The 19,001-nt window shown below is 51.4% G+C and overlaps 1 protein-coding gene across 1 annotated transcript; it reads right to left on the reverse strand.

Moving 5' to 3' along the window:
• Window positions 1-5,251: 5,251 nt before the first annotated feature.
• Tex22 (testis expressed 22) lies at window positions 5,252-18,881 on the reverse strand. Its single transcript, XM_005068232.3, has 2 exons — window positions 18,134-18,881; window positions 5,252-5,681 (listed from the first exon to the last, which is right to left on the reverse strand). The coding sequence occupies exons 1-2, from the start codon at window positions 18,281-18,283 to the stop codon at window positions 5,268-5,270; spliced, it is 564 nt and encodes a 187-aa protein (XP_005068289.1). The 5' UTR covers window positions 18,284-18,881; the 3' UTR covers window positions 5,252-5,267.
• Window positions 18,882-19,001: the final 120 nt, after the last annotated feature.

A 19,001-nucleotide genomic window follows, 5' to 3' on the forward strand; every position in this document is an offset into this window, starting at 1 on the left:
GAACTTTGACTTTTTTTTTTTTTTGGTTTTTACGAGACAGGGTTTCTCGTGTGTTGTTTTGGAGGCTAGAGAACTTTGACTTTTAAGTATTGAAATGTTTAAAGATTATAGGCCTTTCAAAGTTATACTGCATGTTGTCATGATCTTGAGGACAAACAGGTAAGATTATATTTTGTGTTGTGTTTGTGTCTTAACTTGACAAGGGGCCAATTGAGGATCATTTTTTCCAACTTGACCCAAACTAGAGTCATCTGGGAAGAACTTCCCCTGAGGAATTGCGCCATTAGACTGGCCTGTAGGCCACTCCAGGAAGTGGTCCTGGGTATACAAGGAAGCAGACTGAGCCAGCCATAGAGCAAATCAGTGAGCAGCATCCTCCACAGCCTCTGGTTCAGCTCCTGCCTCCAGGTTCCTGTTTTGAGTTCCTGTCCTGGCTTTCTTTGATGATGGACTGTAAGCTAAAATAAGCCCTTTCGTCCTTCCTCCTCCCCCACAAAAATAGAAAATTGACCTTTTTTTTCCCTAGCAGCACTCAAAGCTTAGAGAAACAGCTCTTGAGAAGAAAATATAACCCACAGTTTTTACCCAGACAGATTTTCTTGCATATATAAGGCCATCAAGAACGCTTTCCAGACATACAGGGAGAGGAAAAAGCTCTTTCAAAATTCCAGTGACCAAAGTGGGCAGGGGAAAGACCAGGAGGGTCTCAACTCCACACAAAGAACTAAAGGCAACTGAGGAATGCTCCTCCCCAGGGAGGACACACCAACTGGTTATCCAATACCAAATGGACAGCCCTGAAAACATACACACTAGTCACGTTGTACAGACTGAGCAGGTTATAATTTGTGTGTGTGTGTGTACATACATATATGCATGTAACAATAATCGATGCAAAAAGAAGTCATGAATTTGAGAGAAAGCAAGGTAGGATATGAGAGGGTTTGGAGAAAAGAGAGGAGAGGAGGAAATGATGGAATTATAACATCAAAAAGGAAAAAAAAAACAATTGACCAGGTATGGTGATACACAGCTGTAATCCCAGCCCTTAAGAGGTAGAGGCAGGGCAGAAGACAAGCCACATAGTTTAAGGCCAGCCTGGGTTACATGAGACCATATCTAAAAGAAACAAACTAAAAATAAAAACTTAGTCAACCACCTCTGATCCCAGCACTTGGAAGGCAGAGGCAGGTGGATCTCTGTGAGTTCTAGGCCAGCCTGGTCTACAGAGCCAGTTCCGGGACATCCAGGGCTACACAGAGAAACCTTGCCTCAAAAAGCCAATAAAATAGAATAATAACAATAATAATAATAATCACTTTGGGGGCCTGGAGAGATGGCTCAGCACTTGCAGCTCTTTCAGGAGACTGTGGATCAGTTCCCAGCACCCATGTGATATTCTACAACTTTCTGCAACTCCGGTTTCCGGGGATCTGATGCTCTCTTCTGGCTGCCTTGGGCACTCCAGTTCATGGTGCACACACATGCAGGCACTTGGACACAGAGTATGGAAGGAATAAAACATAGGAGCTGACCTCAATCTCCGCCAATTAAAAAAATATAAACCAAAGAATGCAAATGGCCCAAGTTCTGGAGGGAAGCTGGTCACGGGAGGGCGGGACAAGGGCAGGGGAGTTGGAATGGAAGGTAAATACAGTCGTCTTGCTTGCATGGGTTGACTGAGGAAGGCCAGGGCAGAGTGGGGAAGTCCCATGGCATTCAATACCCAACCAAAAACCAGTGTTGTCTGCACTGAAAAAAAAGTGGTACTCATCCCTCAATGCATTTATACTTCCTAAAAACAATTTACACTTCCTAAAAACAGCCATCCTTTTTTTTTTTTTGAGACAAGTTCTCACTGGACAGCCCAGGTTAGTCTCAGATTTGTATCCCTCTTCCTGCTGTCGTCTTGAGTTTTCAGATTATAGGCAGGCATCACCACACCTGGCATTATACCATCTTGTCATTGGGTTTTTCCATCTTAAATAGTTTTACTTTTCTCTCCTTAGCGTAATTTTTTTAAAAGTGTAAGCAGCAGCTCGGTGCTTTAGAATTCCCATCATTTCATCCCCACAGATGTCGCAGTCATAGCTGGGATGACCTCTACCTGATGTGAACAGTCCTCACTTTAGCAATCAGGCTGCCTTAAAGAAAATGCGTGGTTAGTTTTGAGCAAGTGTTTTTACAAAGCCCATGAATTAGTCTCCTATGTAGTGGCGTGCACAGACAGCTGCGAACGACATCTCCTAGGTGCCCCAGCAGCCCGGCGCTGCAAGAGTCAGCTGCCGGAAGCCTCTCTCTGTTCCAGGTATCCAGAGCGGACCGGCTGTGCTTGTGTGTCAGCGTGAACAAGCTAGAGTCACCAGAGAGGAAGGAGCCTCCGCTGAGGAACCGCTTGAGTGAGTGCCAGCTGTAAGGCATTTTCCTAATTAGTGATCAATGGCGAAGGGCCCAGCCCACGGTGGGTGGGGCCACCTGTGGGCTGCTGGTCCTGGATTCTATAAGGAGGCTGGCTAAGGGAGCCTCGAGGAGCCAGCAGTAAGCAGAGCCCTTCCACGCCTCCAGGTTCCTGCCCTGTTTGAGTTCCTGTCCTGACTCCTTTAGTGATGAACAGCGATGTGGAAGTGTAAACCCTTTGCCTCCCAAACTTTTTATTATTTTTTATTTTTTTGCTCATGGTGTTTTGTCACAGCAACAGAAACCCTAAAACACAATGTCCTCTGCAACCCATTCAGAGACAGAGTGTCCACCTGGGACAGTGGGTGCTCAATGTCCAGCTAGCTCAAGAAAACCTGAGCCTCCCCCTTTGGGGTGTCTCCCAACCTGACCTGCCTCCCCTTGACTAAGGTGCTAGGGACCCTCCCCCAGACCTTTCTGACCCTTTTAGGATGAGCCACCCTGTCTCTGTGAACCCCTACTCACCCCAGCCTCCTCAAGCTCCCCACCTTATACCCTTCTCCGTCCCAAGTGAGCACCCCGGACATGGAGCCGGGTCACGTGTTTGAGGGGCGCTGTCCTATACACCAGAGCAGCACCTAGCCCTCTGCCCCTGGAGAAGTCCCCTCCCAAAAGGGGGATGCTGTGAATGTGCTGATGTGTAAAGGAAATCAAATTTACCAAGTCTGCCCTTAAAACCCGGGAGATCTCCCAGGTCATCCGGGTGGTCCCAGAATAGTGGTAAGGGTCCTTAACCACAGGAGCTGGAAGAGGAGGAAGGAGGAGGGAAGAGGAAGAGAGGAAGAGAAGAGGAAGAGGGGAAAGCACAGAGCCAGCGCTGCTGTCCCGCTCACCCAGGGCAGCTGAGAAAGGTGAGCTGCAGTTCCTGCCCGGAGCCTCAGGAGGAGCACAGCTCTGCCTACATCTCCAGCCTTAGTGTAGTGAGACCCTCTGTGGACTGCCACAGATCGTAAGGAACCCGTGTTCTCTGAAAACACTAAACTTGTGACAATTAGTCGCAGAAGTCGTTAGAAACGATGCACTGCCCCAGTATCTGGGCAACAGTGCTCTCAGAGGCACTGCTAACAATTCCAACACCAGGCTCCATTCCCTGCTGAACCCACCAGCCGCATCAACTATCGCTGGTGGCCAGTGAGGGGGAGGGGCAGCTCTGGGACTCATCCCTGATACTCTAAATGATTTGCCTTGAGTTGCTGTGATGGGGAAGATTCTTTTTTGGGGGGGTTCAAGACAAGGTTTCTCTGTGGCTTTGGAGGCTGTCCTGGAACTAGCTCTTGTAGACCAGGCTACTTGAACTCACAAGTTCTGCCTCCCAAGTGCTGGGATTAGATGGGATTAAAGGCGTGCACCACCACAACCCGGCTTGATGGGGAAGATTCTAAGAGGAGCCGAGCATCCTAGAATTCATCTGGCTGCAGACTCAGGAGGTGCCCAGGAGGTGCACAGAGCCAGCAGAAGCCCTGCCGACGCTCAGCCGTGAGGGAAAGTGAGTATGCAGCACTTCAGAGATGAATGCACACGGCGCAAGGCCCTCGTGTGGTGACCTTTGACTTCCGCTCACATTAGGAGGACCCTGCTATCCAGCTCTAAGGCAGCTTTAAACTGAGCAGGTGGAAGGGTCACGAGGTGCCCAGGGCCCTGTCCAGACTCTTTAGGACTGCCCCTGCCCTAGGCCTTGTGGCACCAAGCCCTGCCTCCCTTCAACCCCTGTACCCTGAAAAATGTAGAGGCCTCTAGGATGGACAGAAATTGCATCAAGGGACAACTGGGCATTGATGCCCACTAGAGTGATGAAGGCAGACTTGCTGGAGGAGGACCAGTTTCACTGAGCCTTAGGAAGGGAGGGAAGCAAGGGCAGAGAATTCAAGTCAGCCAGGGACCCAGTGTCACCCACAGGTAAGTCTGGGGGAAGCAATGGATTCTGGGAAGGGACAGCTGGTGCTGCACAACAAGGCTGATTCCCTCAAGGTCCAGGGCACAATTCTGACTCGTGCCCTCACTTGAACCTAAGACCTATCGCTTTCTCTTGAGGCAGAATCCCCTGGGCCCAGCCCCACCCGCACAGAAGCCCAGGCCACTTCAACCAGTCTCTGAGTTGTGATGCCCCCTATAGCCACTGGGACAGACTGGGGTTACCACCCTTTTTCTGCATCCCCAAATGAGGTGTGTGTTACCACCTGAACTTTCTGCAGGAACCCCAACCTCAAGACAAAGTGAGAAGTAACTGAAGACCCAGGGCTCCTTGTCTTACCACACACCGACTGCAAGGTGCACGCATACTACCTTCCTAGCCTTGTCCGACTCCAAGGTCACCGTTAGGAATGACCTGGAAGCCTGCCTGTGTCTAGAACCTCACTAGGTCCCTCTCCCTGAGCTGTCCCAACCACAGTCTCATCATAGCATCTCCCAGGTCACACATCCCATGGGTCCCAAATGGTCCATGACATGAACCCCCCACTGGAGGAACTGGCCGTGGCAGGGATCTCGCCACCTCCTCAGGCAGCTGCTCGGTAATGGAGCTAGGAAAGCAGTGGTCATGAACCTGGACCCGTGTGGCGATCGAGACTCCTCAGAGACCCACAAGTGCTGCTCACCATTACGCCCCGCAGAGCAGGGGCTCTTCTAGACGTTCACCCCTGACTCCCCCGTAGTTCCCAACCAGGTTCCCAGGAGGGGCAGCGCTCCTGAGTTCTGAGACCTTTGACCTGATCTGTCTGTCCTCTATGAGTGGGTCACAGAGAGCACACAGGAAGTCATGCCCCACCATAAAGAAAGGCACTGGACCACATTGGGCTAAACAGGGATCCTTCTTAGAAACGGGGTGACTTCGAGGTATGGGGCTCAAAGTTCTCGTTCTGCCAGAGGGGAGTGCTCTGAGCCACGAGGTTCTGGAAGGCGCTGGGGTACATGGAGGAATGCACCGGGTGAGGCAGGAGTACATCTCTGTCCACACCCTCGGCCACCAGCTCGGCCACCATCTGCACAATGTCCTGCGGGGGACCAACCATGGCTTCGGGGACCTGGTTGGGAGAGGCTGGGGCAGGCCCGGTCAGTGGGGAGGGTACAGTTGGCCAGCCAGGGAGGTGCAGGCCCAGCATGTCTCTAGATGGGACCCTGGGCGTGTTTGTCCTGTCCTGTGCATGCAGCATGGCCAGGCGCCTGCGCTCGTCGATGCTGACATTCCAGCGGCTACCCAGGCGCCGGCGCTCGGGAGGCTCACACACCTGTGGGGATAGAGCGCATGGTCACCTGCAAACTCAGGTCCACATCTGTGTGGCAAGCACTTTACCAAGGGAGCCATGTCTACAGCCCCTATTTGTTTATTCTGAGACAGGGTCTCAGTCACTACAAAGCCCAGGCTGGCCTGATTCTCTCCCTCTGCTTCAGAACAAGCTCCTGGTGGGGAAGACAGTAGTACCGTCTCACAGGGTCCTATGCAGAACACTCCCACATCGGCATACCTGAGCACTGCGTGCACCCCATGAGGTGTTCATGGTTACCGCCGCATCTGTGCAGGCCTTACAGCGGTGCTGGCAAATACTCCAAGGTGGAGGGTGGGGTTGGGTCAGAAGCATAACAAAGCTAGTCTGCTGTGTGCCCCCCAAAAACTGGGTCTTAAAGATCAACCCCAGGCATCCCTGAGAGGCTTATAAAGTGATGCTAAAGGCTGGGTTCGATTACCAAAACTAACAAAAATATAAAATATCTATAAAGAGACTTAGGAGGAAAATTAACACTCCAAACCCATGGGTCCCAAATGGTCCAGGACATGAACCCCCCACTGGAGGAACTGGCCGTGGCAGGGATCTCGCCACCTCCTCAGGCAGCTGCTCAGTAATGGGGCTAGGAAAGCAGTGGTCATGAACCGGGACCTGTGCGGTGAACAAAAATTTTAAAAACAGGCATGCGCTGAAGAGAGCTGTCAGCAAGCGCCATGCAGGAGATCAGAAGCTGATGACTTGTAAGAAAGCTGGCATAGACTTGTGGGTAAGGCCCACGTATGACAGCCACAGGATGCCCCTGCCCAGGTGGGTGGTCCGTGGAAGTCCCTCCAGACTGCCCATTTAGGGGGCACACCCGGCTACCTTCTGGATAGAGATAGAGGGCTAACAGTAGGGATGAGACCATTCCAAGTGATGGGTCCCCCCTTACTCAAAAAACCCTGAAAGAATTAATTCACAACACCCAATGGTTCCGTTTCTGGGTACAGACCCAGAAGAACTTAAAGCCAGGACTTGGGAAGGGGTGTGTACACACATGTCCACCACAGGATCTTTCACTGAGTTAAAACATGAGGTGATTCAAGAGCCGGCAGACGGGTGGATCCACCCAGGCAATGGAGCGCTGCCCACCCTAGAAAAGAAGGAAAAAAAGGGAGGGTACCCGGGGCTGGACAGATGGCGTGGCAGTTAAGAGTGCATTCTGCTCTTGCGGAGGACCTGGGTTCAGTTCCCAGCAGTCACATCAGGCAGCTCACAACCACCTGTAATGCCAATTTGGGGAGATCTGACAGTCTTTCAGCCTCTGTGGGCACCTGCAGGCACACGGCGCACATAGATTCACATATATACACACAGGCGCGTGCATTTTTAAAAATTGCAAAGAGAAAGGACATATGACACGTGCTGTTGTGTGGGTGAATGTTAAACAGTAGCCACCAAAGCACATGTTGCACAGCTTCTGCGATCCTGCTGGTCCAGGAATTGCCAAACTCAAACTCGCTGAGACAGAAGGGGGAATGGCGTGGCTGGGTTGGAAAGGGAGATGCTTAATGGAGATAATGCAGATTCAGAGAGTGGAAAGCCCTGGAAATCTGTTTCACAACAATGAGAACATACTCAGCAAGAGGCCGGGTAGACTCCATGACAGAACACACGCTTGAACATGCTTAGCATGTGCACAACCTTGGGTTCATTCCTAGAACCCCCACACACGTATGTATGTAGCTTTGATGGCAAAAAAAAAAAAAGACTCAGAGACATATACGGGAGAAGAAGAGACAAACACAGGAGATAATGGTCTGTAAGCCAAGAAGGGCTCCCTACAGGTCCCCCTGCAACCCTCAGAAGCCAGACTTCAGGATGCGTGTCTCTCCAGACCCCGGGCCAAGGTGTTCCCCTTCACAGTGCCAAACCAGGAGGAAGGCCTCTGGGGAGGGGTTAGGTCCTCGGTGCATCAGAAAGGGACCCACAGAGATCACTCATGATCCACGCATTAACACACAGGGACAGGCAACTTCTGTGAGCCAAGAAGCAGGCCCTCTCCAGACGTGAATCTGCAAGGGCCTTGACCTTGACCTGCTAGCCTCTAGAACTGAGAGGTGCCATTCTATGCTGCCTAAGCTAGTTTGCTGCTGCAACCCCAACTGATGGCAGCCCCAAAAGAAAATCAACGTTTCTGACTCCTCTCTGGAGACCTCTGCCCTGGGAGTGCACTGCCCCTTGTCCCACCCTGCAGCCCAGACTGCTCTGTCTTCCCTAACCCAGGCCACAGGAGAAGCCACTGAAAGCCAGATGGCCTACTTGACCAGGCCGCAGCAAAGTGGCCTGCTAACAAAGGCCATCTGAACACCTGCACGTGCAAAGCCACCAGCGTCACCAGTGCAAGGTGAGAGCAGGGCAGAGCCACCAGCGAGCTGAGGGACAAGAGGGAGACCCCAGGTCTCTGTTATCGCTGTGGTCCTTGGATGCAGGATACAGGCAATGAGTGAAATAAGAGCAGAAGCGGTGGACAGGGCCATCCAGAGGACAAGGGTGGCCTTGGACGTGCAAAGTGTGACTTGGCAAGATGACGCTCAGTGGGAGGCTACTCCAGAGCTGGTCCTAGTCTTAACCTACTTTGTGTGGCTGGACTGCATCCCTCCTGTGGCACCGTGCTAACACAGTGCTTCTTGTGGAGTAGCTTCTGCTCTGCCGATGATCCTGGCTGAGGGCATATGTGCTCTACACCTGACACACAGACACGAGGCCACATGCTAGGCCCCTTGTGTTTACACATCAACCTCAAGAAAGGCAGGAACAGAAGACCTTTGAGAGGGAGAGCCACACACAGGATATCCGACCCACCCCCTTCTGACCAAGAAACAGGGAAACGTTACGTTCAGAATTCATTTGGAGATACTCGTTACACAGCATCACTACCACAAGTACTGACTGATACAGGATGGAAAGCGAAGCACCACCACAAAGATATAAAACACTAGGAAGCTGTGAGAAAGCCGGAGATCATTCCTGTTGGATCAACTTGCAGCTAATAAAATGAGGAAAAGAAAACAGACATACACACAAACATGCACACACTCTGTCCCCGGACATAGAGGAAACAGCCTTAGCAGAATATATTATGCTGACAATTCAGAACACTGGCAAGAGGGAAAAGATCTTAAATTTTTTTTGAAAATGAAGCTGGAGAGATGAGTGGTTAAGAACACTTGGGCTCAGTTCCCAGTACACACACAGTGGCTCACAACTGTCTGTTAAATTTCTGTGTGATGCGAAGCAACACACAGAAAAACCAGAACAGTACAGAGCATCAGAAGCCTACGCGGTCTATGGTGTTACACAGTAGTACAGAGCATCAGAAGCCTACGCGGTCTACGGTGTTACACAGTAGTACAGAGCATCAGAAGCCTACGCGGTCTACGGTGTTACACAGTAGTACCACCAGAAGCTGATAAGTGAGGCCTTAAAAGGCCTGAAAGAAAATTCCCTCCTAGATTTTTGATCTTACCAAAGTGCTGTACAAGTGTGCAAAGTCATTTCCACACCTGTAGTCTCTGAAGCCCTCTGGATCCTTTTGAAATGGCTAGATGGCATGCTGTGGGAGTAAACGGAGAGACAGCAGAATCAAGGGCCAGGGAAACGGGGAACCCTGAGGTAGACAGGGAGGGCCTGCATGGGGCCCGAGGACAGCAGACCAGCGGGAACAGGAAGGCCAGGACCACCACTACCCAGGAGGAAATGGCGCTTCAGATGACATGATGTACTGCAAGGAGCCATAGATGTGGTTCATGGAAGGCTCAGCAAAGGATAACCGATTCAAATCGTCTTCAAAGGAAAGCAAAGGGCCGAACAATAGAGAGAAGCAGCTTGAGAGACGGCTCAGTTGTGGGTTAGCATAGCAGCACTTGCTCTTGCAGAGGACCCAGGTTCGACTCCCAGCACTCACGTGGTAGGTAACTCACGGCCATCCATAACCCCAGTTCCAGGGGCTAAAACAGGCACACATACAGTGCACACACAGCACGCTGGCAAGACAGCCACATATATAAAGTAAAGTAAATCTGGAGAAGGAGGAGGAGGCCGGGTGTGGAGGCAACACCTTTAATCCCAGCACTCGGGAAGCAGATGAAAGTGGATCTCTGTGGGTTACACAGTGAATTTCAGGACAAGGACTGTTACACAGAGAAATTCTGTCTTGAAAAACCAAGTAAATAATTTTTTTTTGGTTTTTACGAGACAGGGTTTCTCTGTATTGTTTTTGGAGGTTGTGGGTCCAGCCTGGCCTCGAACTCACAGAGATCCACCTGCCTCTGCCTCCCGAGTGCTGGGATTAAAAGCATGCGCCACCACCGCTCGGCCCAAGTAAATAATTTTTTTTTGGTTTTTCGAGACAGGGTTTCTCTGTATTGTTTTGGAGGCTGTCCTGGAACTCACTCTGTAGACCAGGCTGGCCTCGAACTCACAGAGATCCACCTGCCTCTGCCTCCTGAGTGCTGGGATTAAAGGCGTGTGCCACCAACGCCCGGCTTCCAAGTAAATAATTTTAAGAAGAAGAAAAGGAACATTATACTGTGTCCATGCCTCGGCTATGGTGACGCTAACACTGTCATCCTACAGTTGGACATGATAGCACATGCTTGCAATCCCAGCTTATGGGATGCAGAGGCAGGTAGTGCGCTGTGAGTGTCAGGCCAGCTAGGGCTGCCTAACGAGACCTTGTCTTGGAATAAAATTCAACTGATTCTAAGAAGCGTGATTTGGGGCTGAGGACATGGCATTGTGGGTTAAGGGCTAGCCACGCATATATGAGGGCCTGAGATCAGATCTCCAACATGTAGGTAAGCACCACGTTCTTCAGTCTGTGCCTGGAATTCCAGTAGCTGGAGAGGCAGGAACAGGAGACTATCTGGGGGCTTGCTAGCCAGTCTGTCTGGCAGAATTAGTGAGTTATCTATGTTCAGTTGCAAACTGTTTAAAAAAATAAGGTAGAGAACAGAGAGGAAAACATCTTGCATTGACTTCTGGCCTATGTACAAATACACACAAAACACATTTACACATATACACAAACATGTACACACAAACACACACATACACATAGACATGCACACACACAAACACAGATACATGCACAAACACAAGTATGTACACATGCACACACACAGAAATGCACACACATGCACACGCATACATACACAAACATAAACAGGCACTCACAGATGCTTGCGTGTTCATGCACGCACGCACACGCATGTAAACAAAACATAATATGACTCCTTGGAAAGATGGGGAAAGAGAACGTGTGGAAGGCAGGGCAGACTCGGAGGTGGAGGAGTAGGAGGGAGCAGCAACGGCTTCTCGTGCACATTCTGCAGTCGTTGTTGGTGACATCAGCAAGAGCGCTGACAGCAAGGCTTTGGGGCCACTGCCCAACAGCAGGCGTGAATGCTTTAAGAACAGTAGCACGGGCTGGAGAGAGGGCTCAGAGGTTAAGAGCACTGGATGCTCTTCCAGAGGTCCTGAGTTCAATTCCCAGCACCCACATGGTGGCTCACAACCATCTCAATCTGGTGCCCTCTTCTGGCAGAACATTGTAAGCATAATAAATAAAATAAACAACAAGAACAACAAAAAGAATGGTAACACAGAAACTTAGAGCCTTGAGTAACTGATGTCTGAGAATGTGCTCAGGAACTCAGCATGCACAACAAACAGATGGGGCATTTACACGCAAGCTGGATATGATCAAGGCCACAAGCAAAATGGATCCTCACCAGGCCCCTGGAGCTCATAATTCTGAGGCCATAGAACAACACAACTGGAATCACCAGCCAATCTAACATGTGAGGACAAAGAAAGTCGAGACCGAAATGCACATTTGTTTAGACAGAACTGAGAGCAAGACACAGCCAGAGTGCCAGAGTGTGGCCAGAACCAGGACAGTCTGCAGCTTAAATCCACCATTGAAGAAAGCCCCTGGATCGAGCACCCGGGAGGCAGAGGCAGGCGGATCTCTGTGAGTTCCAGGCCAGGCCAGCCTGGTCTACACAACAAATTCCAGGACAGCCAGGAAACTGGGGCTACATAGAAAGATTTGTCTCAAAAATCAAAGAAGAAAAAAAAGAGGAGGAGCAGAGCGATGAGGATGACAACAAAATGACAGGCAGGGGTGAGGTGGGGGAGGTGGGAGGCAGAGGCAGGCGGATCTCTGTGAGTTCGAGGCCAGCCTGGTCTACAGAGCCAGTTCCAGCCAGGGCTACACAGGGAAACCCTGTCTCGATAAAACAAAACACAAAACAAAAAGGTGGGGGAAAGGATTTTAAGGGCTCTGGAGAGACGGGTCAGCAGTTGAGAGTATGTACCTCTCTTCCAGAATACCCAGGTTCGATTCCCAGCATCCACCATTTCCTTCTGGCCTCTTTGGGCACCAGCCATGAACTTACATGCAGACCAAGCACCCACATGCATACACTAAATGTAAAAACTCCTAATGACGCCGGGCATTGGTGGCGCACGCCTTTAGTCCCAGCACTCGGGAGGCAGAGGCAGGCGGATCTTTGTGAGTTCGAGGCCAGCCTGGTCTACAGAGCGAGTTCCAGGACAGCCTCCAAAGCCACAGAGAAACCCTGTCTCGAAAAACCAAAAAAAAAAAAAAAAAAAAAAAAACCAAAAAACTCCTAATGACTTGTCCTATACCTACAGGCCGTCAGTGCGCCTTCAACCCACACCAGAGAAGCGTCTTCCTGCAGTCAATAGCAATGAACAGAGATCCCCAAGTGCTCAACATGCAGAGAACAAGAGACTGAGAATGCCCAGCCCTCAGTGGGCATCCGATCCCCATTTATACCCCCACCACCACCGCACCGCCGGGACTCTTCCCTGGGAGGGAGAGCAGGAAGACTGCAAGAACCAGACTCGGTGGACGACTTGATGGAAGACGCCGTTTCGTGGGACCGGACAGAGCGGGCGCACGTGAGAACTCACCGTGATTGTGACTGGGTGTGCGAGCCCAAGCCAGACAAAAGCCCAGTGTGGAGGGGCGGGGACGGCCCAAGCCCCGCCTTTAGCTGAGAGAGCTATTAGCATTTCAGAGCCGGCCAGGTGAGGGAAATCAGTTCTCTCTCCCTCACAACTGGTAGGCTAACCACGCTACGGGGCAAGTTCCAGACCCAAAATTGGCTGTGCAGCACGAATTAAAGTCGATGGGTTAAAAATGAAAAAGGAGCACAAAGCTGGTTGGGCAGAGAGGTGGATCGAGGAGGAGCAGGAGGGATGGTGAGTATGATCACAATACACAGTTGTTTTTTGAGACAGGGTTTCTCTGTGCAGCCCTAGCTGTCTTGACTGGCAATGCAGACCAGGCTGGCCTCAGTCTCTCACAGAGTCTGTTTGTCCATTGCTGGGATTGATGGTGTACACCACCATGCTGGGCCCAATCAAAATGCATTGCCTAAAATCCTCAAGGAATTAGGAACATTTGTATGTTATGATTTTGTTCTTTGATGCAAGGTCTTTCTCTATAAACCTGGCTGTCCTGGAACTCACTATATAGACCAGGCTGACCTCAAAGTCACAGAGATAAAGAATTAAAACAAAACAAAAAACCCAAAACACTTTATTTTGTTGTTGTTGCTTTGAGACAGGGTTTCTCTGTGTAGCCCTGGCTGTCCTGGAACTCAGAGCTCCGCCTGCCTCTGCTTCCCGAGTACAAAGATGTGCACCACCACCACCAGGCCAAAAACCAAAATTTGTTTTTGTTTTTTTTGAGACAGGGGTTCTTTGTATAGCCCAGGCTATCCTGGGACTAGCTCTGTAGATGAGGCTGGTCTCAAACTCACAGAGATACACCTGCTACCACCACCAGGTCAGAAAAGCATTTTTTTTAAAAAAAGAAAAACATTCTGGGGCTGGAGAGATAACTCAGAGGTTAAGAGCACTGACTGTTCTTCCAGAGGACCTGGGTTCAATTCCCAGCACCCACATGGAGGCTAATTGCTGTCTGTAACTCCAAGATCTGACACCCTCACACAGACATAGACAGGGCAAAACACCCATGCACATAAAATAAAAAGAAAAAAGAAAAACAAGCCGGGCGTTGGTGGCACACGCCTTTAATCCCAGCACTCGGGAGGCAGAGGCAGGCGGATCTCTGTGAGTTCGAGGCCAGCCTGGTCTACAGAGTGAGTTCCAGGACAGCCTCCAAAGCCACAGAGAAACCCTGTCTCGAAAAACCAAAAAAAAAAAAAATTCTAAGCTCATATGCTCTGGCCAAACAATCACATACTAGAGAACTTAACCTGAGAGCCGGGTGGTGGTGGCGCATGCCTTTAATCCCAGCACGCAGGGCTTTCCCTTCCGGATCTTATGTTTGGATGAAGAAAAGCATTTCTCATTTGGGATTCTAAATACAGTCTTCCAAAGCAGTTTTTGGTTTGAGTTTGGCGTGTTTGCACGTGTGTGACAAAAGGCAGGGCTGCATCCCACTGTCCTGTAACTGGCCAGCCAATCACCCGATACCACTTTGAAATCCCATGGTAAGCACAAAGTAACCCCTAGATTTACTCACACCATCTGTTCGTGCTGGGGGTTAGGGCCAATAAAGCCTTTTTGTTGTTGTTTTCTTTTATGCTGCATGGCTTCCTTTCTAAGGAAAACTTTGGAATACATTTGCTTTTCAAACTATATACTAGTGAACAAGCCAGCAACAGATTGCTTACATCAGCTTTTTGTTTGGTTTGTGTTTTTGAGACAGGGTTTCTCTGTGTAGCCCTAGCTGTCCCGGAACTCACTCTATAGACCAGGCTGGCCTCGAACTCACAGAGATCCACCTGCCTCTGCCTCCCAAGTGCTGGGATTAAAGGTGTGCACCACCACCGACTGGCCACCAGCCCTACAGACATTTAAATTACTGCATATGACAACCAGCCTCTAGAATGGCCATACCCAGTGACAAACAGCTCCTGGCAATCATACTCCCATCACCTCCAATTCCCTCACACATACAAAGTACAAATGACTAGTGTAACCTCCTCCATAAAAACAAAAAGCCCAGGAACGGTGGGGGGGGAGGTGGCTCCCAGGCTAGAATGCAAACGTTTTAGCACCTTCTACCCTGCCTCATCTCTACTCTCCCACTGGAGGAAGCCAGTGCCTGGCTGCCTTCCTGAGGCTACTCTGCTACCCTGGGGAGAGCTCCACCCACGATGGATCCTGTGGTAAGGGTCCTCACTATCTACCACTGACTTCCTGCAGATGGGAGCTACTGTAGAAGCGGCTTCAGAGGTCTGTAGTTGACTGAACCGCTGACTGTCACTTCCTAAGACCAAGCTGGAGCTACAGGCATGGTGGTACAGTCATAATTCCTGAACTCATGAGGTAGAGGCAGGAGGATCAGGAGTTCAAGGTTATCATTTGCTTAGATAGCAAGTTCAAAGCCAGCCTGGGCAAACTGGCAGGTTTGAAACATTATATATGAGCCGAGTGGTGATGGCCCACGCCTTTAGTCCCGGCCCTCAGGAGGCAGAGGCAGGCAGATCTCCGAGTTCTAGGACAGCCAGGGCTACACAACACAGTGAAACTTTGTCTTGAAAAAACCCCAACCAAACAAACAAACACACAAAAATCGTACATGTCCACACAGTAGCAGGGACCTTGGTGTTATCTGGCAAAACTTTCGGTGTCCCTCGAAACAAATAATCTGAGGGACCTTGTAATTTCTATTGCTAAAGCAAATGGGAATTTTTCATGATATTTCCTGGTTCAGTGCACTGAAACAGGTAAATTACAATCGTCATATAACCAACCTTCGCCTTTTATTTTTGCTTTGGTTTATTGTGGGTTTTCTAGACAGTGTCTTGCTGCCAATAGCGACTGTTTTATTCCTATCTGGCTATTTAAACTACCTTTGGTCCCCTGACTATGGCAACCATCTCCTATGTTGAAGCTAGCTCAGCTATTCTTATTTTTCCATACTTGCTGAGCTGCAAGACAAGAGAAATGTAGGGTTTATTTTTATTATTATTATGTTGCTTTCCTTTGAGGCAAGGTATCACTGTGTAGCCCTGGCTGGCCTGAAAGTCTCTATGTAGAACAGGCTGACCTTGAACTCAGAGAGCTCTGCCTGCCTCTGCTTCCCAGAAGTGCTGGGAAGTTATGCACCACCGTGCCTGGCAACATGTAGTGTTTTTAGTGATAAGCTGAGCTATATGAAATGCCTTGGGGAGAACCCACCGAGTCTGACATTGCTCTCCAGGAACACAGTGTCTCTCTCCTATCATTTAAGTCTTTGTAATTCTTTGGGGGGGGGGAGAGTAGGTAAAGTTCATCTCAAGTAGGCTTTGCGTACTTCCTGAGTTTTACTGCTGTTATGAAAAGTGAGGGCTGTCTTCCCCAGTCCATCCTGTCTGCAGTTGTGGCTATGGAGGCTGCTGACTCCCAAACACCACACTGCGTGAGAGCCCTGAAGACTCTTGGACCAACCGGGACGCTCACAGGGTCTCTGCATGAGGCTGGCTTTGCATGTCTGGTGCTCCTTGGCTGGCTGCTCACAGTTTCGGGGGACGGGGGCAGGTAAGGAAGGTGTCCCTTATGCTTCAGTGTAGAGCCACCCCAAGCCTGCTGCCTGCTCCCCTCCAGGGTTCAGTGCATACCAGGCAGATTGTCAGGAAGGACTGTACTGTGGCTGACCTGGATACCTATAAAGTCGGGTGGTGGTGGTGGCAGCACACCTTTAATCCCAGCACTCAGGAGGCAGAGGCAGCCGGATCTCTGTGAGTTCTAGGCCAGCCTGGTCTACAGAGTGAGTGCCAGGACAGCCTCCAAAGATACAAAGAGAAACCCTGTCTCAAAAAAATAAATAAATAAAGACCCTCTGCCCAAGGTCCCTGCACTCTGAGGCACCATGTGTGTCTTCGTGGGCTGCAGACAGCCTGCAAAGAAAATGACCCTAAGGGCTGGGCCTGGGAGGGAGGAACAAAGGACTCTTATGTTAGTTAGGTCAGGAGCTCTGTGGGAGGCAGAGCCAGCCGAGGGGAGACCAGGGCAAGCACAGTCCATACCAAGGGAGACAACTTGACACAGGACAAGGTTAGGGAAGGCGGCCCGGACATCCCTCGAGTCCAGAGCCACCACCAGGGCCCCAGAACTGTGGGAGGAAGAGGCAGCGGAGCTTCAGATCGGAGCTGACCCCAAAAGGAGCCAAGGCGCGGCAGACGCTGGAGTGACTCTCCCTCTGTCCCCAACCTGGAGCCTGGAGTCCCTTCAGCCCGTCTCCCCCATTATCTCGCCAGCTGTCCCTCTTCCTGAGCAAACCTCTCCCGACCGGTGACGCTTTAGAGCCTTCACAACCCAGAATGCCCGTATGAGACGTTCTCGGGCCTCATGAAAGCCGAGGGTCCGACAGGTTACCATTGTAGAGGTCAGGTCTTAACACTTGTCACCTTCCTGGGGGCCCAGAGGACATGCTGAGGTCGTCAGTCATGCAGATGACTCTTCCCACTCTTTAACGCTGTTGCTGCTAGTTTTTTGTTTTTGTTAAAGATTTATTTATTATGTATACAATGTTCTACCTCCGAGTACTCCTGCAGGCCAGAAGAGGGCGCCAGATCTCATTACAGATGGCCGTGAGCCACCGTGTGGGTGCTGGGAATTGAATTCAGGACCTCTGGAAGAGCAGCCAGTGCTCTTAACCTCCAGTCCTGTTGCTATGTTTCTTTCTTTCTTTTTTTTTTTGAGACCGTGTTTTGTTAAGTAGCTCAGGCTGGCCTTGAACTTGTAGCCCTCCCACCCCTGCCTCCTCTGTGTGTGAACCACGACACCAGCCTTGGGAGCCTACTCTCTTTACCTTTACCAGCGTGTACTCAGGTAGATAAGCATACAGGCCAGTGCCTGCTCCCGTGGCTGCTTCCACAACCAAAGCACCACCAACATGTGAGTTTTGGCCAGTTTTGACTGATGTGGTCTGGCTTTGAACTCTTCCTCAGTGGAAACTATACCACAGACAGCGCGATCTCCTCTGCTCAGGGAGTGTCCTAGGGTCTGCACAGTCGGGCCTGTCTCTGCCCCGCTATCCAGCGCCAGTGGGCTGATCATGGTTTGCTTACTGTCTTGGGCTGCCGCGTACACCTCAGTGAGGGCCAGCACCTATCCGGAGAGGGAACTCCCCTGCTGTGGGGCCTCATTCTTCCTCCTACTTAATGATACACCCTCTGGTTGAGAGTTGGGGGCCCACTGGGGAGGGCTGAGTAGGAATGTGTGGCACATTCTTCCCGGCCGCGGCCAATCCCTCCTCGGTGTCCGCCAGAGGAAGCAAAAGGGATGGGAGTCTACCCCCAGACTCAGCCAGAGAGGCTGGAGAAAGAGGACCCCGGAAATTGCATGTCTGTGTCAACCCACCCAGTCCTCTCCTCTCCGTGCCCCTCCCCAACCAGTCCATCTGAAAGCCTCCTACTGCTCACCCAGTCTTGGGTCTGCAGGTCCTCCTGGGGGTTGCTCTTGGTGTCTGGTTGGACCGGGGGCCCGTGGTGTGGCGGGGACTGCTGCCCTTGCTCTTGAGCGAGCTGCCACTGTAGCGTCTTCCTCTGGGGGCGCGCCTGCCTGCTGTCCATCTCTACCTACGGCGGGCGGGCTGCAGTTCGCACACCCAGGGCGCTGGCTGCCACACCGACCCCAAGGCTCTGCTAGGGCCACCTTCTAGCCAGCGACCACTCTTGCCAAATAGAGGGGCCCGCACGTGGCTTCCCTTCCCAGCGCCTGTGGCCACTGCCCTCCACACGAGCAGTGCCCCCTTCCCCCGGGACATCAGTCGCCCAGGAGAGGTAGATGCGCCCCTTCTCTGCTCTCAGACCGCCGCCCTCCTGTCACTTGGAGCTCTCATTTCCCACCCCCTCCGCCGGCCTGAACTGGGGAAGTCAGTTGAGGGGCAGGGCTGAGATGTGGGGAGTTGGGGCACCCGCTCCCACGCGGGAGCAGCGCTCGCCCCGGGAGTTCCGGAGCGGGCTCAGGGGGCACCGGGAAGGGAAGGGTCAGTAGGATTGCGGACAAACGAGGCGGTGCGGCCAGGCTCCGAAGGGTGTACACAGGGAGCGGAGAGCCGCGGGCTGCGAGCGCCCAACTGGGTCCGGACAGATGAAGCGGCCAGGCGGACTCTGTAGGATGGCGGCGACCTCGGACTCATGCGAGGCCAACCTAGTGGAGCCTTCGGGCCCATCCAGAGACAGCCAAGGACAGAAACCTAAGGAAGAGGGGAGGGCGGACCGGAGTTTCCGTTCTGCAGACCCCGCCCTCCGCTGCCGCTTCCGCCCGCCCCTCGACGCCTGCGCCCCA

The sequence above is a fragment of the Mesocricetus auratus genome, unplaced genomic scaffold (assembly GCF_017639785.1).
Source record: "Mesocricetus auratus isolate SY011 unplaced genomic scaffold, BCM_Maur_2.0 Super-Scaffold_15014, whole genome shotgun sequence".
In the NCBI taxonomy this organism is placed as follows: domain Eukaryota; kingdom Metazoa; phylum Chordata; class Mammalia; order Rodentia; family Cricetidae; genus Mesocricetus; species Mesocricetus auratus.